This window comes from Eubalaena glacialis, chromosome 2 (genome assembly GCF_028564815.1).
Source record: "Eubalaena glacialis isolate mEubGla1 chromosome 2, mEubGla1.1.hap2.+ XY, whole genome shotgun sequence".
NCBI lineage: Eukaryota > Metazoa > Chordata > Mammalia > Artiodactyla > Balaenidae > Eubalaena > Eubalaena glacialis.
Genome location: NC_083717.1, coordinates 110,222,735 through 110,241,912, shown reverse-complemented (window position 1 = coordinate 110,241,912; position 19,178 = coordinate 110,222,735). Strand labels below are relative to the sequence as shown.

General features: G+C 47.8%; 1 protein-coding gene across 2 annotated transcripts; it reads right to left on the bottom strand.

The window, feature by feature from the left end:
- Positions 1–267: 267 nt before the first annotated feature.
- RMDN3 (regulator of microtubule dynamics 3) lies at positions 268–18,529 on the bottom strand. 2 transcript variants are annotated; one of them, XM_061180494.1, is made up of 13 exons: positions 18,472–18,529; positions 17,911–18,086; positions 15,908–16,100; positions 15,349–15,492; positions 8,185–8,479; positions 7,318–7,420; positions 4,082–4,142; positions 2,421–2,496; positions 2,181–2,258; positions 1,842–1,940; positions 1,521–1,574; positions 1,301–1,381; positions 268–1,002 (listed from the first exon to the last, which is right to left on the bottom strand). In XM_061180494.1, the coding sequence occupies exons 2-13, from the start codon at positions 18,077–18,079 to the stop codon at positions 949–951; spliced, it is 1,407 nt and encodes a 468-aa protein (XP_061036477.1). In that variant the 5' UTR covers positions 18,080–18,086; positions 18,472–18,529; the 3' UTR covers positions 268–948. The 2 variants fall into 2 exon arrangements, with proteins under 2 accessions (XP_061036477.1, XP_061036478.1); XM_061180495.1 differs by lacking the exon at positions 18,472–18,529 and adding an exon at positions 18,322–18,374.
- Between the last annotated feature and the right edge of the window lie 649 nt (positions 18,530–19,178).

The window sequence follows — 19,178 nt, the reverse complement described above, 5'->3', positions numbered from 1 at the left end:
GCTTTGTGCTATTGGCCCTGAGAGGGTCAGGGAACACCTGCTTAGTTGGACTAGGCCTTGTTAGGCTAAAAATAAGCTCTTCTTGTGTTTTACATTTAACAAAAATTTTCTCTGGAAGTATTATTAACCAGAGAGCTTATTCTAAACTATGTGGTACTGTTTTTCTACTTGTCTGCAATAGCCTCATAGTAGAAAACAGTTATGGAAGTGTCAAGCAAGAATAAGGAGCTGATAACAAATAAACATAGAAAGGGGATTATAATCACGTCTAGTTAAATTTGGTTTATTTCAGGTTTGTACCAAAATATATTCCAGGCAACTCCTCAGATCATCATTTTCACAGTCTCATAAGCCTTATGCACTGCTGTCGTTCCAAAAGCTTCCAGGACTCTGGAAGTCAAGTGGTCCAGCCCCTCAGCCCAGGAATAGTTACAATCCACATGATAGGTTGAGAAGAGGCAATACCCATGAACTCCCCGACCTTTTATCCTGGTAGGTTAGGGTGTGATTTTAGGACTATATACTTTGGTGTTGAATATTAATCAGTGAAAAAGATTAGAGAGTAGAAGTTCTATGTTTTGTTCCTATAGCTCTTTGGAGTTTCATCCACCTCACCAGCAGTTGGAAGACAGCCTTCAGTGCTGTACCCACACTGTACCCTAGGGCAGGTGTTATACTAGTCTTGATTTTTCAAGAATTCACTTTATGGAGAGACTAACAGAAACCCGGGCCTCAAGTACTTCCCCAATTTCAGATTAGGTAACGGATTAGAATAAGTTAACCAGTAGACAATAAGAAGAAATTGGGGAATGGTGGCAGGTAGCAGTCAGACCTAGGAGTCAGGACACTCCCTTAACCAGTCTTGCTCAGTTTCCTGATCTAAGCAGAATCTAAGCGAAAAAAGATGATTTTTTTCCCCCTCAAGTCATGAAGGCCATTGAAATGTGATTATTCTCCTAAAATTACTTCCAATTCTTCCAGGTCCTTCTGGAAAGCTGAATCCTAGGGAGACAAGAGAATAAGACTAGGACTCAAAATCTAAGCCAACATTTCCAAAACCATTGGTACCTGAGAATGGGCCCTTTGCTTCCTTGCTAAGCTGTTATCATAGTCTTTTTCCTACTTTCCCAGAAGAGCCTGGAACCTACGAAATCTGTCTCCTCCCCTAGGTGAGATGTATACGAAACAGCCCACATGCAAAAGGAGGAAATAAGACCTCAAGGGAAGATATTCTTTCCTGAAAAGGTCACATAATGACTCAGAGAAGGATCCCTGTGTTAGTAAAGGTCTTAAGTATTACCTCTTTAGTGACATTTGGCAGCTCCAGGGCCAACTTCATCCACTGTTTAGCTTCAGGGTTTTGCCCTAGTTCTCTGTAGCACTGAGAAGAGACAACAGTGAAAACCTGGGAGAAATGCCACCAGGGGACTAGAAGGTGATGAATATGTATGCCCTCAGGAGTTCCTAGAAATATCAACACACATACTTTCATCTATGTTGAAATAGGCAGGTGAGTTTACCTTGGAAATATATATCCTTCCTGCTTTGGAAAATCCTGGCTGTAGTTCTTCAGCCTGGAGAAGGGAGAACACATATCAGTGAGGTGTTCCAAAGTCCAAGTCAGGCTAAAGTTTATTAGAGAGTTCCAGTCCCCAACCTGGAGATTGATTCAGTGAATCTATATTTTTTATAAGCTTTTCTGATGGTTCTGATTTTCCCATAGAACAGGCACACATAAAACTGCCCTCTACTAGAAACCCCTTCCAATAATGTCCTTAGGAAAAATAAGGTCACCCTGGCCTTTCTGGCTGCTGTCCACCCTTCCCTTCCTTCCCCAATACCTTTAGGAAGCTCTGGAGGGCGTCCTGCACGGTGGCACCGAGAGGGCTTTCACACAAGGCTGTCGCAGTTTTTTTTTCTAGCCAGCTTAGGTGAGAGACCTGCCACCAAAAGATCAAGGTGTGACTAAAAACGTAAGTATCTTTAGGAACACTGAATGTTCTGTACTGAAAGCAAACAGGGCCAAATAGGACTGGGTCTAATCACCACTAACGTGACCGCTTAGAGGAAATAACACATAAGCCAGACCAGGCTGAGGACCCTGCTCTTCCTTGCAAGGTGATCAGTGTCTCAGGACAGTTAGTTAGGGCCCTTATGTCAAGCCCTGAAATTTAGCTCACCTGGTAGCACCACCTGCCAAGGAGAAAGTATGCCATGGGGTTTTCTGGCTTGAGAGCAATGGCTTTGTCCACATGCTCCTGAGGGGAAAATATAAATATAAGCTAACATCAGATAGCAGAGTTACTAAGGGAACAGAGGCAAGTCACAGAGGCTGTAGGAACACCTTTGCAAGGAGCTAGGACGGAGCAGGGAATCTGGACTAGACCAGCACCAGGGAAGGAGGAGAAGCCTTTCCTCACCTTGAAGCTAAAGCCACTCTGGATGCGCCTCTGGATGCCCTCATGCTCAGCCAGCTGACCACAAAGCACTGCATACCTAGGGGGAAGCAGCAGCAAGCTCAGGGACAAGGACTGAGTACCGTCCCTGCCAGTATTGGGATTCCCACCCATGGGCAATTGCACGGCCCCTGCATCCTTATCCAGAGATGAAAATATCATTTCCATCTGTACATAATTCCTCTTTTCACAGACTTGTGGTCCCAATTCATATTCTTTAGCAGATACAGTGGTAGGCTCACAATTCTCCAAAGTACCCTAGGTACAAAAAAGGTGGGTCTTCCACAATAAAGCTCTCAATATTTAGGCAAGGTCTCAGTCCAAATTTCCCCTCATAATGAGTATAGCCATAGCTATCATAAACACTTAAGCAGGTATCTAAAAATCAGCATCAAAGTATAAGAGACCTGAGTACACTGCTTTTTGTCTCCTGAGCAGACATTAAAGAAGAAGGTCTCATTAGCCTTGGAAGTATACAGGTATATCATTGGGAAGCTGTTTGGGAATGGGATTCTCTAGGAATTTCTAATGTTAGCTTGGGAACCAACAGAAGTAGAGGAAGAAAAGGCCTCCGATTTCAGCCCTCTCCTCTACATCCTCCCTCCCAGGAGAACAAAGGCAGCCAGCTTCCTATCTTCTGCCTTCAGAAACAAAGGTCTTATTACCCCCATCCCCTCTGCATTCTTTCTAGAAGCACAGTTGACAAATGAGTGTCTAAAGGCCCAAGTTGCTTTTTTGTGTACTCACTAAATATCTGGGGGTATTTGTATCGGATACTTCCAGAGGCTCATTTCCAGTTTAGTCCAAACAGCTGTTCCCCAGGAAAAGCTAAGAAAGTATGAGGTCAATTTCCATCCTTGGGACCCCAGGAGCCCCAAGAGAGCCCACAGGGAAACAGCACCTGTGACACCCACGAAACAGTGACCTGGCGTCTGAGAAGAGGCACTGCAGAGACAAAGTTTCAGCAACAGATGGAGAAACAGCCTCTCCCAGCTCACAATCTGAGGGCAGAGTTATGGGAAGCAAGGAGGTGGAAAAGGAACATTTTCACTAAAACTGAGGTGCTGGAACCACGCCCCCAGGACACAGGTTGGCCCTGACCCACACGGGTTGGCAGAACTTTGCCTCACATCAGACCACAAACAGGGCTGATGGTTTTGTAATATTAATGACTGCTGAACTTCCTGGGGGTGAGCTCACATCTACTTTTCCTCACGCGAGCCAAGCGAAGAAGCCAAAGTCCACCACCAGCCAGGGATCGCAGCTAGGGGAATGAAGAGCTTGTATGGGAGAGGGGAACTGCCAATGTCCCAGCCTCTCTGAGGAGCCAAGAATCCACAAGTTTTGTAGCCAGGGGTGACTAACAAAGCTACTCATTTCTCCAAGCTTCAACAGAAAGAAAATTGTACTATTCCCCCTTGCCTCATCCCCAAGGCACTTCCCAAAGCAAACTCCCCTGGGTCCCTAGCTTGGGGAAGGATGGGACATATGAAAATAAAGGCCAGAGCTCCCTCTCCTGGTGCCTCTGGCAAATGCCTCTTTGGCCACAGGGCAGAGAAAGGAAAGGGCTCTCCTCCACTCTAACCCATGCTGGCTCTTCCTGGGACCCTGTGGGGTGTTATTACCACTGGTGACACTCAGCATTCTCATTCCCCTTCTCCAGAGCGGCCTCCGCTGCTTCTTTTCCTGTAAGACAGAGGTGATCCAGAGTTGACAAGGGCTCCCATGCACCCTTCCACGGGAAAGGCTGTGGGAAGAATGACTGCTCTAGCTCACCAACCCCCACCCAAACGGGACTTGTAAATACTTATGCACTTGAGCAGAATGAAGAGCTGCAAATAGCTTTTCAGGGATGACTTCACCTTGCTCTCCCTATCCGTCATCAGCTGCCCCAGCTCCCTTATTTTTTATAATACCCACCTGATATGCTTGAAGCATTTCAAATAAAAAAGGACTCAAAAGCAATCAGAAACTGTCCCCAATAGACCGTTACCCTGGAGAGTTTTTGATTTGGGGTCTGGATAGGCTTCAGGGTGTCCATGAATCCCACTGAAGTTGTATATAATTTTAGGTATATGTGCATTTTATTGAGGAGAGGGTCCACAGCTTTGATCAAATTCTCTAGAGGGGGACTTCCCTGGTGGCACAGTTGTTAAGAATCCGCTTGCCAATGCAGGGGACACGGGTTCGAGCCCTGGTCGGGGAACTAAGATCCCACATGCCTCAGAGCAACTAAGCCCGTGCGCCACAACTACTGAAGCCTGCGCACCTAGAGCCCGTGCACCACAACAAAGAGTAGCCCCCACTCGCCGCAACTAGAGAAAGCCTGCGTGCAGCAATGAAGACCCAGTGCAGCCAAACAAATAAACATTAAAAAAACAAACCAAATTCTCAAGAGGATCCATGATCTAGGAACATTAATCATGTTCTAGGCCAGAACTCCTCACCAGAGCCAAATGGACTGGGATCTGACCAAAGATGAGTTTCATGTAGTTCTTCCCCAGGTTTTCCAGGCACCAAAACTAACAAAGCAAGGCCTAAACACATGTAGGCTCTTAACAAGGGTCCCCTAGAATGTCAAGGAGCTGGAGCCCTTCAGATGAGGACCATCACGCCTACACACTGGAGAAAAGAGAACACTGCAAAAAGGGAAATCTGATTAGAACAGAGAGGGCTTCCATAAAAAAGAATGAAATAATGCCACCTGTAGCAACAGGAACAGACCTAGAGATTATCATACTAAGTGAAGTAAGAGAAAGACAAATATATCACTTATATGTGGAATGTAAAAAAATGATACAAATAAACTTATTTACAAAACAGAAACAGACTCATATAGAAAACAAACTGGTTACCAAAGGGGAAAGAGGAGGGGAGGGATAAATTTGGAATTTGAGACTAACAGACACAGACTACTACATATTAAATAAACAAGGACCTACTGTATAGCACAGGGAACTATATTCAATATCTTGTAATAAACTATAATGGAAAAGAATCTGAAAAAGTATATATATGTATAACTGAATCACTTTGCTGTACATCTGAAACATTGTAAGTCAACTAACTATACTTTAATAAAATTTAAAAATAATAATTAAAAAAATTTTTTTAAATGGTGAGGGCTTGGAAGGGAAGACAACAAAAGTAATGGGTTGAGGTGATAGGCTGGCTATTCTGAAATGTTTCCTCATGTTTAAGTGATAGTAATCATGGTATAATTTTGTATATGCAACAAATACATTTAAAGAGAGCAGATGAGAACCCTACATTCCCCTATCCAAGCAGAAGAACCATACGGCTCCACCACTGAGGGACATTTTCTCTCAGGGGACTTCTCTCCGCCCCCTTCAAAGCACTATCTCACTAGGAAAATAACGGTGAAGAATGAGGCAACCAGTTCCCACTGCCTCCTGGTGGTCCAGCTTCTAGAGAAAGAACAAAATGAAGAACTTTAGGTCCAGCAAGGTTGGTCCTAAAAAGCTAGAATCCCAGAGCAGAGCCTTCAAAGATGCTGCATAGTCCTCTGACCTCCAGGAGGAACAGATTTTGTCCAAGGTGCTATGCTCAGGAAGCCAGACCAGACCAGTGCGGGCTTCGCAGCTCCTCTAATCACTGCCCCACCTCCACCTGTAGGGTTCATGTTGGCTGTTAGTGCTCAGAGATGATCAAAAGGGAAAGGAAAGGTGGTTGTTGCTACCAAGAGTGCAAAAATCAGCCCCAAAGGCTTATCAGAATCCTCACCTGAAATTTAAGAGGGGAAGCAGAAACTGTTTTGAAAAGAAAGAAGCAAACAGTAATTAAGCAAGCACCTTTTGTTACAACTTCCAGGGATTTTTTTGAAGATCTATATCAAACATTCAACTCAATTGACCTTTCTATATTGGCAGAATTCTATAACTGTTTAGAATAATGATCTTGAGGTACTGTCACTGTACATTATCAAAGATTTAATGTTTGCAGGACTGTACTTATAAAAGTAGGAAAGCAGTTCAGTTAACTTTGGATAACTGAACCACAAGATCTGGAAGTCCACTGACGGTGCCTGACTCAAAGGGTGTGTAGGTAGGCAGGACACATCACCTCCTCCATAAAACCAGTCTCTTTTTAAAGTCCCAGGTTTCTCAATGACCTCATGACAGAGAAGGACAGGCCTTGAACCTGGCACAAGTCAGATGCACCCTACACCCCCAGGTACAGATTTTGACAACAGAATTGCTAAGTAGACCCCAGGGACTTCTAACCTAGCAGTATTCTCCCAAACTGCTCCTTCTGGGCACTCACCAAACATACTCCACTCATTATATTCTTAAACACCTGCCCCACAGGCTCCATAACTGAAACCAGATTCCTAAGCAACAGCAAAAAAACCTCCTCAGATTAAGAAAGGTTGTGTCTTTTGTAGTTGAGGAATGAGAACAGAGAACTGTGCTAATATGATACAACTACAATTGACCTTGAACAACGTGGGGGTTCGGGGCACCAGCCTTCTGCCCAGTCAGAAATCCACATGTAATTTATAGTTGGGTCCAACCAACCGTGGATTGTGGATTGAAAAAAAATCCACATATAAGTGGACGTGTGCTGCTCAAACCGCTGTTGTTCAAGGTTCAACTGTACTCCTAAAGTCGTGTATACCCATGTGACTCAAGCACCATGCCATGCAGAGAAGCAGAGGTTGCTCTCTGTCTCCAGGAGGAAGCAGGGGTCTCTGGGAGCCAGTCTGTCCCTAGTGAGTAGTTGAGCCCCAGCTGTACCGACAGCCTGTGTCTTGGTGGTTCCCCTGGCCCCAAGCTGATGGGCTGGCTCCACCCTCAGAGTCAATCAGTGGCCTTCCCACCAGGAACCTGTCAGCACTTACCACTTAGGGCATAGGACCTCTTCTCACTTGCCTCCTCAGCAAGCTCACACATGTCACTGTAGGCGCGGGCCAGGCGCCAGAGAAAGTCCTGCTGGCTTCCATGCTGCAAACCAAACAGAGGGATGAGGCCCCCTTCTCTCAGCTGCAGAGAACTGGGGCTCGACCTTCTCCCCACACCCTACCTTTGAGTGTGTTATAAACACTGACATCAGGCCACCTCACGTGACCTCTCACCTGCAGTTAGCTGATGACATTATCTCTAGTCAATAGATTGCGCAACCCACAGAGTGAGGGCATTCTGGCCTTCTAACACCGTGAGGAAGAAAGGTCAATTCCAACACGTAATGAGGCACAACAGAGAAGTCTTGCTAACAATGAAAAATTGTGAAAATGCCCAAGAAAAGGGAAATTCTAACTTTGGGGGCATTTATAGCCAGGTGAGCATAAATTCTGGCAGTGAACCTGAGAAGGGAATTGTGGTTGAGTGACCTAGTGACCTAACACTTGTCACTTGTGATGAAAACTTTAAATGGGGTAGGCAGCTGTGGCTCTGCCTCAAGGGAAATAGGGGAAAACATTCCAGTTCTTTCCACATTTCTCCTTAAGGTGAGAGGAGGAGCTCTTCTGCAGTAGCTCTACAGGAGGCAGCCGACTGCCCTGGGGCTGGCAGAGAAAACAGCTCTGGGGCAGGCAGCACACAGGGGCGGCGCTCAGCCTTCTAGGAAGAGGATGTACAACCCTGGGGTGTAGATGCAGAACTAGCCACCTCACCCTCATTTCCCTTCCCATGTCACCTTGCAGGGTCAGTGACACATTCGCGGGGGGTTAGCAGGGGGACGGAGGACAGACAGGCAGTTGGAGCCTCACCGCCAGCTTGTTGTTGAGCAGCAGCTGGAAGCCCTCCCGCTTGCCCTGCTCACTGCCCTGGTGCAGCTCGTCTGCCTGCTGCAGGAGGGGCAGCACATCTTCTGGGCCAGGGGAGCCTCCAGCCTCCAGGGCTTCAGGCGCCGGGCCTGAAGCCACCTCCACCTCCACCTCCAGGTCCAGAGAATCCTTTCTCCCCATCTTCACGGTCTCACAGCTCACTTCATCTTCCCCGTCATCGTCACTCTCCCTTTCAGAGTCCCGCTCATAGTCAGACTCAGCGTTGGCTGTTGTGTAACTGTGGCAGAGAAATGTAAGTGACAAGGTCAAGGGAGGGATTCCTTAGCCTCAGATCCCTGGGGTCTTGCCTCCACCCACAAAGAGGCACTCTCCACGGCACTGTTGTCCAAAGCACCAACTAAGAACCATTCCCCCCCACTTAGGGGCAGGAATTAGTCCTTGAGAGAAAGCTTCCTATGGGAAGTATGGGCTGGGAAAATGATCTGGAAGGGGAAGAGTGACCAGCTGGGGCCCTGTGACAGTCAGAGGCCAATATGAGAATCCCCTGCTTAGCTACCACCAAGTCTGCCAGAAAATAGACAAAAAGAGAAAGCCTAGAAAGGTATGTACCAAAATGGCAGTAGATCTCTCAGGGTCAAGGAATTAATTTTTCCCCCTATACTTTAGTATTAGATATGATTGCTTTACTGAGCATGTATTCTTCTTATAAATAAATAAATAAAAGTTTAAGATAAAAAGCCTTAAGATGTAGGTGGAGCTGATCTCCTGAGCTAGATGGCTCACCAGGCTAAGGGTCTGTCAATCATTTTTGCTTTATCAGCCAAATGCACCTGTCAGAACCAACATGGGTGGGTGCCAGTCTCTGCGGCCATGGGCGGCCACAGAAGTCAGCAACCAAACCTAAACCACAACAGGAGTAGCCCTTGAAAACCCTGGGAACTTGCCGGGGCTGGGAGGGGCCCTTTTGCAGCTGGAAGCAGGAAAGGAGAAAGATGCAAACAATCCCTTGGGAAGGTGTCTGTGGGGCCACTATGAGCCAGGTGTCTCCTAGGGAGCCCAACCCTGATGCAGCCACTGAAGAGGAAGCCAAGTTTCTCTTGGATCTTGGCCTCCACCAGCAGCTAATTATGGTGTGTTCCCTAATTGCCAACTGAATCAGACAAAAACTGAGTAGAGCAGAAGATAAGGCTTCCAGGGGTCACAACCAGACACCAAAGAGCCCTCCAGACTGAGTGAAGGAGAAGCAAATTCCATCAAAGCCAGAAGGTTCCAAGACACAGGGAAGACCTTTGAGTCACTTAAGGATAAGCCTTTCTCTGTCCTGGAATGAAAGGGGTAGAACCCCTATGACTGGAGCAATCAGACCTGAAGGAGAGAGACGTACGAATAAAGTCAATACAAGACAGCCTAAGGTCAGGGGCTGAATGCTGTAGGGCGAAGTGCTGTCTTCCTCATCCAGAAAGCCAGAGATGATGAGGGGGCAGGCTCCAGAAGGCAGCAGGTGAGAAACCAGACCTGATGCCCAATCCATCCATGCTGATTCTTTATAGAGGAGCTTTCAGACTCATTTAACAAAGGGGCTCCAGTTACATCTATTACAGGAACTTTTGAGGTACTTGTAGGTAACCTGTAACCTTCCTAACCTTGCTTTTTAAAAGGTTATCCAAGTATCTCTCCCCTCTAGCAATTTGCAGTAAAAACTTTAGAAATTAAAGGGACAAGGAAAAGTGGTACCAGATTTCACAACCAACCTGGGTGGTGATGAGCAAGACCACACAGAGACAGCCTAGAGAAACTCGCTACCAATTCCTAGGCTTAGACAATAACCTGCCCCAAACGAGAAAGTCAAATCAGCCAAATCAGCATCTACCAGTGCCCCTACTCAGCCCAGCCAGGCCCAAAGGTAAAATGAGTAAATGGATTTTTTGGGGGTGCGAGCTTGAGTCTCATCATCTCCCACTGCAAAAAGAAGAGGAGACCCCATTCCTTGTTCAGCTGAAGGCTACCTTGGCAGATCAGGAATCTCCCAGGGAGGGACCCCTGCTCTCATCCCTGCTGGAGCACAGGCATCAGTACAGTCTCTCCAGGGAGCTAGGCTAAGAGGAAGGTCCTGCAATGCTGTGATCCTGCTGGGTCCTAATGGCCAGGGAGCTCACTTGGACAAGGAAGAGGAGAGGACAGGAGGGGCCTTGCTGCCACCCAGAGTGAGAGCTGGTAGAGCCCTGTGAGGCAGGGAGGCTCTAGTGAGGCTGGCGTGGTGAGGAGACCTTTTATTGCACCTCAGCCCCACTTCAAGGAGCTCTGCCTCACTAATCCACAACCCCGCTGCCTTACATGCAGCGGGCAGGCAAACACTTGTTGAGTGAATACAGACATCGACCCCCTGGACTTCCATGGGCTTCCAGCCCCATCTCTTCCAAAAGAGATTTTTCACGTGCCAGAGCTCAAGAGCTGCTGTCTCGACATTCACAGCATTCTCTCACATTTCTTGGACCACCAACCCAGCCTCTGGAGAAATCCACCAGAGAAAAAGGGGTGGCCCTTTTGTTTAACATGACCAGCAGCTTTTGAGATGAGTCAGAGACTGCAGAGACCTTTGAAAAGGCCCTTTGGACCTGTGCACTCAGGAGGACACACTGTTCCCAAAGTGGGGCAAGGACCCAAGGCTCCCTTGAAGCAAGGAGGCCACCTCTACTCCTTGAGGAGAGCCCCCAAGTCAGTGATCAAGAACTCGGTTACAGATGCACCCCCTCCTGGCAATTACTTTTCTTTCTTTCAACTCCTAAGCCCCATTAGAGGTGCTGAGCTGAGGCATTCAAAGACAACCAGGCCTGGGCCCTGACCCTGAGAGACTCTCAGTGGTGGGGGAAGATAAGACCAAGCAGAACGAGGTGATAAACGCCCAAGAAGGAGTGGCAATGAGGTTGCAGGCAGTTGCTCTTGGCTGGGATGCCTGGGAAGGCTTGCCAGAGGAGCTGTAGGGCAAGTTAGGTTTTGACAGGGAGGGAACTAAAGCTGTGTTTGGAACATGCTCTGAGAACAAGCTCACGGACCCACCCAGTGATTCTGACTCTACCACATTCAGTTGATCCCCTGGGAGCTCAAAGTTGCTATTTTATTTGGAAGAAAGAGGGAACACAGCTTTCAGTGGAGTAGAGTAGCCCATCAAATCGTCTTATTCTTTCATCCCTCAAAAAAGCTCTCCTTCCCCAGGGCCCACATGTTTAAAGTCATTCCAGACCAGACATTCCAGAATTCTGGTCTCCTCCCAGAATTCTCCCTGGACCATGACCACGGCAAAATGAATGATTCACCGTGGCCACTGCTCCAGATAGCAGCCAGCTAAACCAGAGTCTTGAACCACGCACGACCATCGGCTTCCACATGCCTTAGGATCGATCATGGGGCTGAGCCTGCTAGAGCTGTAATTAAGAAAGACACCCTTCCTCTCACACCATTACAGGTGGCTGGCAGCCCAGTCCTGCCCTTTATGGCCTTGGGAGCCCCAGTGAGCATCCCAAGCTGTGAAGCACCTGCAAGCTTCCCTGGTTAATCACTCTGGCTCTCACTGCCCCCAGAAGTTTGTACAATTACTAAAGATCATCACTAAGGGGTTTGAGTTCTAGTATCCTGGTCTTGGGCAGAGCTGTGACCTCTCCTTCTGTTCTACGCTGTTATAAAGTTCAAATGTCAAGTGATCGGCTTCCTTGGGTTGCAATAGAGATGCTCCTTAAGTCTCAGGGCCCACTATCAACTATTTTGTCCTTTTCAATCCAGATGTGTCAATTTCTATTTTTTAAAATTTATTTATTTATTTATGGCTGTGTCGGGTCTTAGTTGATGCACGGGGGCTTTTTCTAGTTGCGGCGAGCGGGGGCTACTCTTCGTTGCGATGCGCGGCTTTTCACTGTGGTGGCTTCTCATTGCAGAGCATGGGCTCTAGGCACGCGGGCTTCAGTAGTTGTGGCACGCGGGCTCAGTAGTTGTGGCTCGCGGGCTCTAGAGTGCAGGCTCAGTAGCTGCGGCACACAGGCTTAGTTGCTCCACGGCATGTGGGATCTTACGTACCGTAAGATCGCTCGAACCCGTATCCCCTGCGTTGGCAGGCAGATTCTTAACCACTGCGCCACCAGGGAAGTCCCTAGATGTGTCAAATTTTAATTTCATTTTTGCCCCCTCTAACACAGCCCTCTGGAAGCATGTTTCAGCCCAGAGGTACTAGGTAAATTGAATAGAAAAGGGCTACTTCTTTGAGCCCTTGAGAATACAGATAATAGGGATCAGACAACCCAGTCAACAGTAGTCATGAATGGAGGACCAAAGCTTTTTACCAAGACCTCACTTATTTCAAGAGGCACCTGAGCACTAGTTAAATTTAGCACAGATGCCCAATGGCAGTGACATGGAAAAAGAGAGAAATACTACTCTTAATTTTCTTAGAAAACCAGATGAGGAGAGGCAGGAGAATATAATGGATCAAACAAGAAAACAAGGCTGAAACTTCTGAAGAAGATGTACTGAACAGACCGTACTGCTCTGGACAGGTCTTCCCTGGGCAGTGAGCCGCGGCAGCTCTCTCTCTTTTTTTTTTTTAATAAATTTATTTATTTAATTTATTTATTTTTGGCTGTGTTGGGTCTTCGCTGCTGCACACGGGCTTTCTCTAGTTGCGGCGAGCGGGGGCTACTCTTTGTTGCGGTGCGCAGGCTTCTCATTGCGGTGGCTTCTCTCGTTGTGGAGCATGGGGTCTAGGCGCACGGGCTTCAGTAGTTATGGCTCACAGGCTCTAGAGCACAGGCTCAGTAGTTGTGGCACACGGGCTTAGTTGCTCCGTGGCATGTGGGATCTTCCCGGACCAGGCATCGAACCTGTGTCCCCTGCATTGGCAGGCGGATTCTTAACCACTGCGCCACCAGGGAAGCCCCCGAGGCAGCTCTTAATCAATGGGAAGAACTGCCCGGGGCTGCAGGTGACATGTCTTCCTGTGAAGGCCCTTCTGTGCCGTGATGACCAAGCCATGCCTCAGAAGGCAGATGAGCCTGGCTGAGCCTGTGCTTAGGAGCTGTATAACCCTGGGAAAGCATGCATCAAACCTCGCTAAGCCTCAAGTCTCTGTCTGAGAAACAGGGCAAAGAACATCACCTACTTCATAGGAACCTTGTGAGGATTAAATGAGGAAATACCTCTGAAGTGCATTGCACAGTCTCTGTCACAGAGGAAGAATAAACGGTAGTTAATACTACACAGCAGACAGCCTCTTCAATAAGTGGTGCTGGCCGGTCAGAATGGCCATCATCAAAAAATCTGGAAACAATAAATGCTGGAGAGGGTGTGGAGAAAAGGGAACACTCTTGCACTGTTGGTGGGAATGTAAATTGATACAGCCACTATGGAGAACAGTATGGAGGTTCCTTAAAAAACTAAAAATAGAACTACCATACGACCCAGCAATCCCACTACTGGGCTTATACCCTGAGAAAACCATAATTCAAAAAGAGTCATGTACCAAAATGTTTGTTGCAGCTCTATTTACAATAGCCAGGACATGGAAGCAACCTAAGTGTCCATCATCGGATGAATGGATAAAGAAGATGTGGCACATATATACAATGGAATATTACTCAGCCATAAAAAGAAACGAAATTGAGTTATTTGTAGTGAGGTGGATGGAGTTAGAGTCTGTCATACAGAGTGAAGTAGGTCAGAAAGAGAAAAACAAATACAGTATGCTAACACATATATATGGAATCTAAGGAGAAAAAAAAAAGGTCATGAAGAACCTAGGGGCAAGACAGGAATAAAGACACAGGCCTACTAGAGAATGGACTTGAGGATATGGGGAGGGGGAAGGATAAGCTGTGACAAAGTGAGAGAGTGGCATGGACATATATACACTACCAAACGAAAAACAGATAGCTAGTGGGAAGCAGCCGCATAGCACAGGGAGATCAGCTCGGTGCTTTGTGACCACCTAGAGGGGTGGGATAGGGAGGGTGGGAGGGAGGGAGATGCAAGAGGGAAGAGATATGGGAACATATGTATATGTATAACTGATTCACTTTGTAATAAAGCAGAAACTAACACACCATTGTAAAGCAATTATACTCCAATAAAGATGTTAAAAATAAATAAATAAATAAATAAATAAATAAAGTGTTTTCAGCTGAAGAGGGACATGCTGCGAAGATCATCCTGAATGGCTGGTTTTAGCTTTTAGTTTCCATGTGCATGTTTTTAGCTAAACCAGTCATTCTGACCTGACAGAAGGCTTGACTGTTCACTTCGCCAGTCTCTTCCTTGAGGAGGAAGCAAGGTCATCAGAGGCCACTAAGGAGAGACCAGCCTCTAGACCTCACATAGGCCACCTGGATGACTGGACCTCACAGCAGAGAAGGGCAGATGCTGCCACTTGCAGCATCGGGCACCCCAACAAAGATGTTCATTCAGACTCCATCCTTGGGACCAAAGTTTCAAAATGGCATCATTAGTGGTTTAAAATCAAAAAGCCCTTTGCCTGCCCAAGTTTGGGGGTTGTCCAGCAGACTCCTGCCTGCGGCCCTGTCTCACACACAGGCCTATGGTCAGACCTGCTGGGCCACCAATTACTCAGGTGAGTCACCGCCCACCTGTGAAGATGGCATAAAGACGCATAAGCAGCCCTCTCCCGTGGGAAGAGAACTTCCCGAGGGAGGGAGAATGCTTAGTGCTTAGAGAGCTCTGTAGACCTGGCCCAGCCACTCAGTGAAGGAAACAGTCATAAAACAAAGCTTACAAAGTCCTTGTGATAACACAGGAAAACGCCCAACCAATGTTACAGGAAAACAAAAATAAAAGGTATAATAACTACATAAAAAACAAACCTACTCGGAGGAAAATAACAGATGCAAGCACTAACCACTGTTGACATTTCAATTTGTCTGGATGACATAAGGTGGATGGTTTTTCTTTTTTAGGTAAGAAGTGGTGTTTTTGTTTTTGGTGGATGGCTTTTCTTATTTCAACTGTTCTGTATTTCATTTATTTATACCCTTACCTTGTTCCAAAAATTATTTACAGCAGTTTGGTGTGAATTTTCCATTATAAACATTACTTTTACAAAACATAACCTGGCTGAAGCCACAACTGTCTCCAGGAGAGAAGACTCACCCGCCTTCGCTCTCGGCATCTGTGAACGTGGCTCCCGAGGTGGCCGTGAAGTAGACAGAGCTGGAGCCAGTGGAGTCACTCCTCTCCCGGGCAAATGGGAACCTTCGCCGCCGGGCCACTTTCTGGTTCTCTTCCAGGTGGGATCTGAAAAGCAGGCTCGTTTCTAGAAGGTGCCATTGGGCCCCATGCAGCCTGCCTTTCCCCTCACCATGAGGGGGCCTCTTACTAGTGCTGCTCATTAAAGAGCTAAAAGCAGAGAAAATCCTGGGTCTCTACCCTCAGGAGAGCAAGCAGGGCAGCTCGCTGGACCCAGCCTGCACGGCAGACCAGGTTAGTCAGAACAAAGCATTTCAGCTGCTACAACAGACCATGAGGGCCCAAAAGCAGCAAGAACTTGTGCAAGGCAAGGAATCAAGCACACGGCTTCCCTGCCAATTAGGTGAGAAGCTATAAAACTGGCTTCGTCCTTAGAGACGGACAGCAAAGGCTGAAAAGCTGTAGGGACAGGGAAAAGTTGGGGAGCGGGGGACAAGGCAGAAAAGGAGGCTGCATTACTCACCGGACCTCGCCCACAATCTGCCCAGCAAGCCCCTGCAGGCTACGCCTCAGCTCCTCCACCTCCCCGCGCAGCGCCAGCAGGCTGGTCAGCACGAACTCCAGACGGCCCAGCACCTCCTCCTGCCCTTCTCGTGGAAGGCTCGGCAGCACCGCAGCATCACCAGCCTCACCTGGAGCTGCCCGCAACGGCCTCACTGCAGGAAGGAGGACAGGAGACACTGATGCCCATGGGAGACAGTGAGGAAAAGATCTCGCACCCAGAATTCAGGAACACTTGTTTCTCACTGGAGTTCAATTTACAAAGATTTTTGAGGCTCAGAGAGCATATGTTCACAAGTCCCAGGTAATGATCCAGAAAAAAATCAAGGTCCCAACCTCCAAACAAGAGCCCTCTGTTCCAAAAATCTTCCACACCAGGGCCCTTCAGCAGTACTGCATACCATGGCAGATCATGTAAAATGCTCGCAAGAGGGTGGTATCCAGAAGGAAGGACAGCTGTCCTGCTAGAGTAAAAGAAAACCCTTTATCTGACTATATTTCGTGCCCAAATCCCAGGCAGTCAATACTAACCACACAGCAAAATTAAAATTGAGCTCACTCAAATTCTGATCTTTCACTTTACAAAGAATGGCAAAGAAAACTCTGAGCTCCTCTCAAGAGCTTCATTTAGTATCATCAGAGAGGGGCAAGGAGAAAAGGGGCAGTTACTGAGAGAAAAGGTACACTGGGAAAAGCTCACCCAAACCCCATTGGAAAAACACCATTGCCGAGCCCTGAATTGAGCTCTAGGTAAATGCTAACAGTAAATGCTAGAAAACTGACAGCTACCTAAGGCAAGTGGACTGGAAAATGTAAAAACAGAGAAGAAACCAGTAAGGCAGAACCCACAGTCCAAGCAAGCATAAAGCTGTTAAAGGAAATCTAGTAACAATCTAGGCCAGATTACAATACACACCCAACAGTGTTCCAGTACGTAAAGCAAGAAAGATCCCTGGGAATGTGGCCACTTTCTCCCAACCTCAGCAGAAGAAACACTAGAGCTAAGAAATTACAAACAAACAAAATACAAGGAAAAGAAAGGAAGGACAAGCACACTTGCAACACTAGGTAACTACCTAGTGCTATAAAATGCTAACAAATGATTGCAATCTAAGGTGACAACTCTTTGAAGACTTCAAAAACTAACTTTTCCAAACCATCTGGCATTTGGTAATCAGAGGAAACACTTGTTCCCAGTTAACACAGGGTGAGATGATTTGAATGCTCCTCAATCACACACACCCGGGAGTGGTTTGAACCAGCCCTAGATGCTTTGCTCCAATGAGTTAACATGAAAGTTTTGCAAAACTGAAAGCACTACCCATTTCAGCCGTGGCTGGCTCCCAGCCATATTCAGCTTCAATTGCAGTAAGTGCACTCCCAGCCCCATGCTGTGGAAAGTCCACAGGACCAGGTGACCAGGCCACTCAGGAGAGCAAGCAGTGCAGCTGCCACTTACATGCTCTGTGACAGCCTCGGGAAAGTTACACAATCTTTTTCAATATCGACTTATAAGAAGGATTTAAAAAACTTGGACTAGGTAGTCTCCAAGGTGCCTTCAAAATTTAACACCTAATTTAATACATAAGCCTCAAAAAATTTTAATTCCTACAACACTAGTTTTTCCTTTTGCCTTCTTTTGGACTTTTCCTCTACTTATTAAACAGCTCACCCACACTAAGCAAGTGCCTTTAATATATATATAGCACTCCTGTGGCCAGAACTAAACGTGAAAGCTAAGCCTTTTCGCAATATACTTTCCTGCGATTACAGGAGAAAGACGGCAGACGAGGAAGACTGCTTTTCCTTTTCAATAAACTTTCCCCAAACGTGAAACTCTCGGACCTCGCACCCACCCTCCTATTCCTTCCTCCGTTGTCCTGTCCCACAGGTTCTGCTAAAGGCAGCCCCGACCCCAGGCCCAACCCTCAGCAGTCACTGAGGCCTCAAGGGACCGTCTCCTACCCTGGTGTCCAGGCTCTGAAGTCTGCATGTAGTCCAGGGAGCTGGGCTGGCTCTGGCTCCGTTTCCACCGCTGGCTGTAAAGGGCACATAGGAATCCAAGGCCCGCGGCGGTGCCCAGCAACAGTCCTAGCCCGGCGCGGGTGCCACCCAAGGCCCCCAGACTAGACATGCTGCACCTGCAGCCCGCGTGAGCCACCGAGAGCAAGCGGGCGAGGGAGGAGGAGAGAGATTCGTGAGCGTGGTCCACCCATCTCCAAGGTCGAACCCCTAGAGATAATCTCCTTGCCCAGACCCTGGGCACCCACCACACTCACCCTAGTCCCAACCCTAAGGTTTCTGCTAGCCCCGGACCTGGCTACCGCGCGGCTCAGCCGGCCCGGACGCAGCCTCCCCTCCAACACGCCCCCTAACCCTGATTCCTGAGTCAGGTTGCTGGGCCTCCAAACTCCTCCCCCAGCCTCACGACACTGCAGACCACAAACCCGCCGCCCTGGCTGCAAACCCCTGGCCTCCCCGCCGCGCCATTTGAAGGCCCCCTGGCCTGTCAGGAGCTCAACTCACACTCCTACCCCGCTGCTCACTACTGTGGCAGCGGCCGCCGCTTCCCGCTGTCAATGACCGTGACGTCATCAAACGGTGCCGACCATCAGCCCCGCGCGCCTATAGGAAGGCGGGGGTGAGAAGATCACCGAGGCTCCGCCTCCTGTGCGGTGTTTTTTCAGGGGGCGGGGCCACGGGCTCTACCAGAGGGGAGCAACCAGCAGAGAGTAGGAAAGGGGAACCTAGAATGGGTTAGAAGCCGGGAAGAGGGGGAAAGCTGGGAGACCCCTTGGGCCGGATGCTAGAGCAGTAACCCCCACGGTCTGGCCAGCTGAGGTTCCATTTCCCTCCATTCACACCAGATTACTTAGTGTTCCCGGAATATGCTCCGCGTATTCACCCTTTCTACCTTTTCGACTGCTGCTTTCTGCCTAGAATGACCCTTTCTCTACCTGGAAAACGCGACCCCCCTCCCACCTTTCCTTAACACTCGGTCATAACTCAGACTTTGTTTGATTTCAGCTTAATTTGTTTATGCATTTTTACTCAAACCATTTACTAAGCACTAGACAATAGTGACTGGCATTTCAGATTAGAACAGATAAATTGTTGGTTATCCGCAAGAGGTCCCTGAGTCCCCAGGGCCAGCTTCTGCCAGTTGACACCTAAAAACTTATATTGTAGATGCACACCCCATCATTAAAAAAAAAATCTTAAACCCTACATTG

Excerpts from the sequence above, each read along its gene's own strand:
- RMDN3 (XM_061180494.1), bottom strand. The coding sequence starts at position 18,079 with ATGTCTAGTCTGGGGGCCTTGGGTGGCACCCGCGCCGGGCTAGGACTG. Across the intron at positions 4,143-7,317 it reads GAGGTCCTATGCCCTAAGTG|GAAAAGAAGCAGCGGAGGCC; the intron begins GTAAGTGCTGAC and ends TCTGTCTTACAG. Across the intron at positions 2,259-2,420 it reads AGAGTGGCTTTAGCTTCAAG|GAGCATGTGGACAAAGCCAT; the intron begins GTGAGGAAAGGC and ends TTTTCCCCTCAG.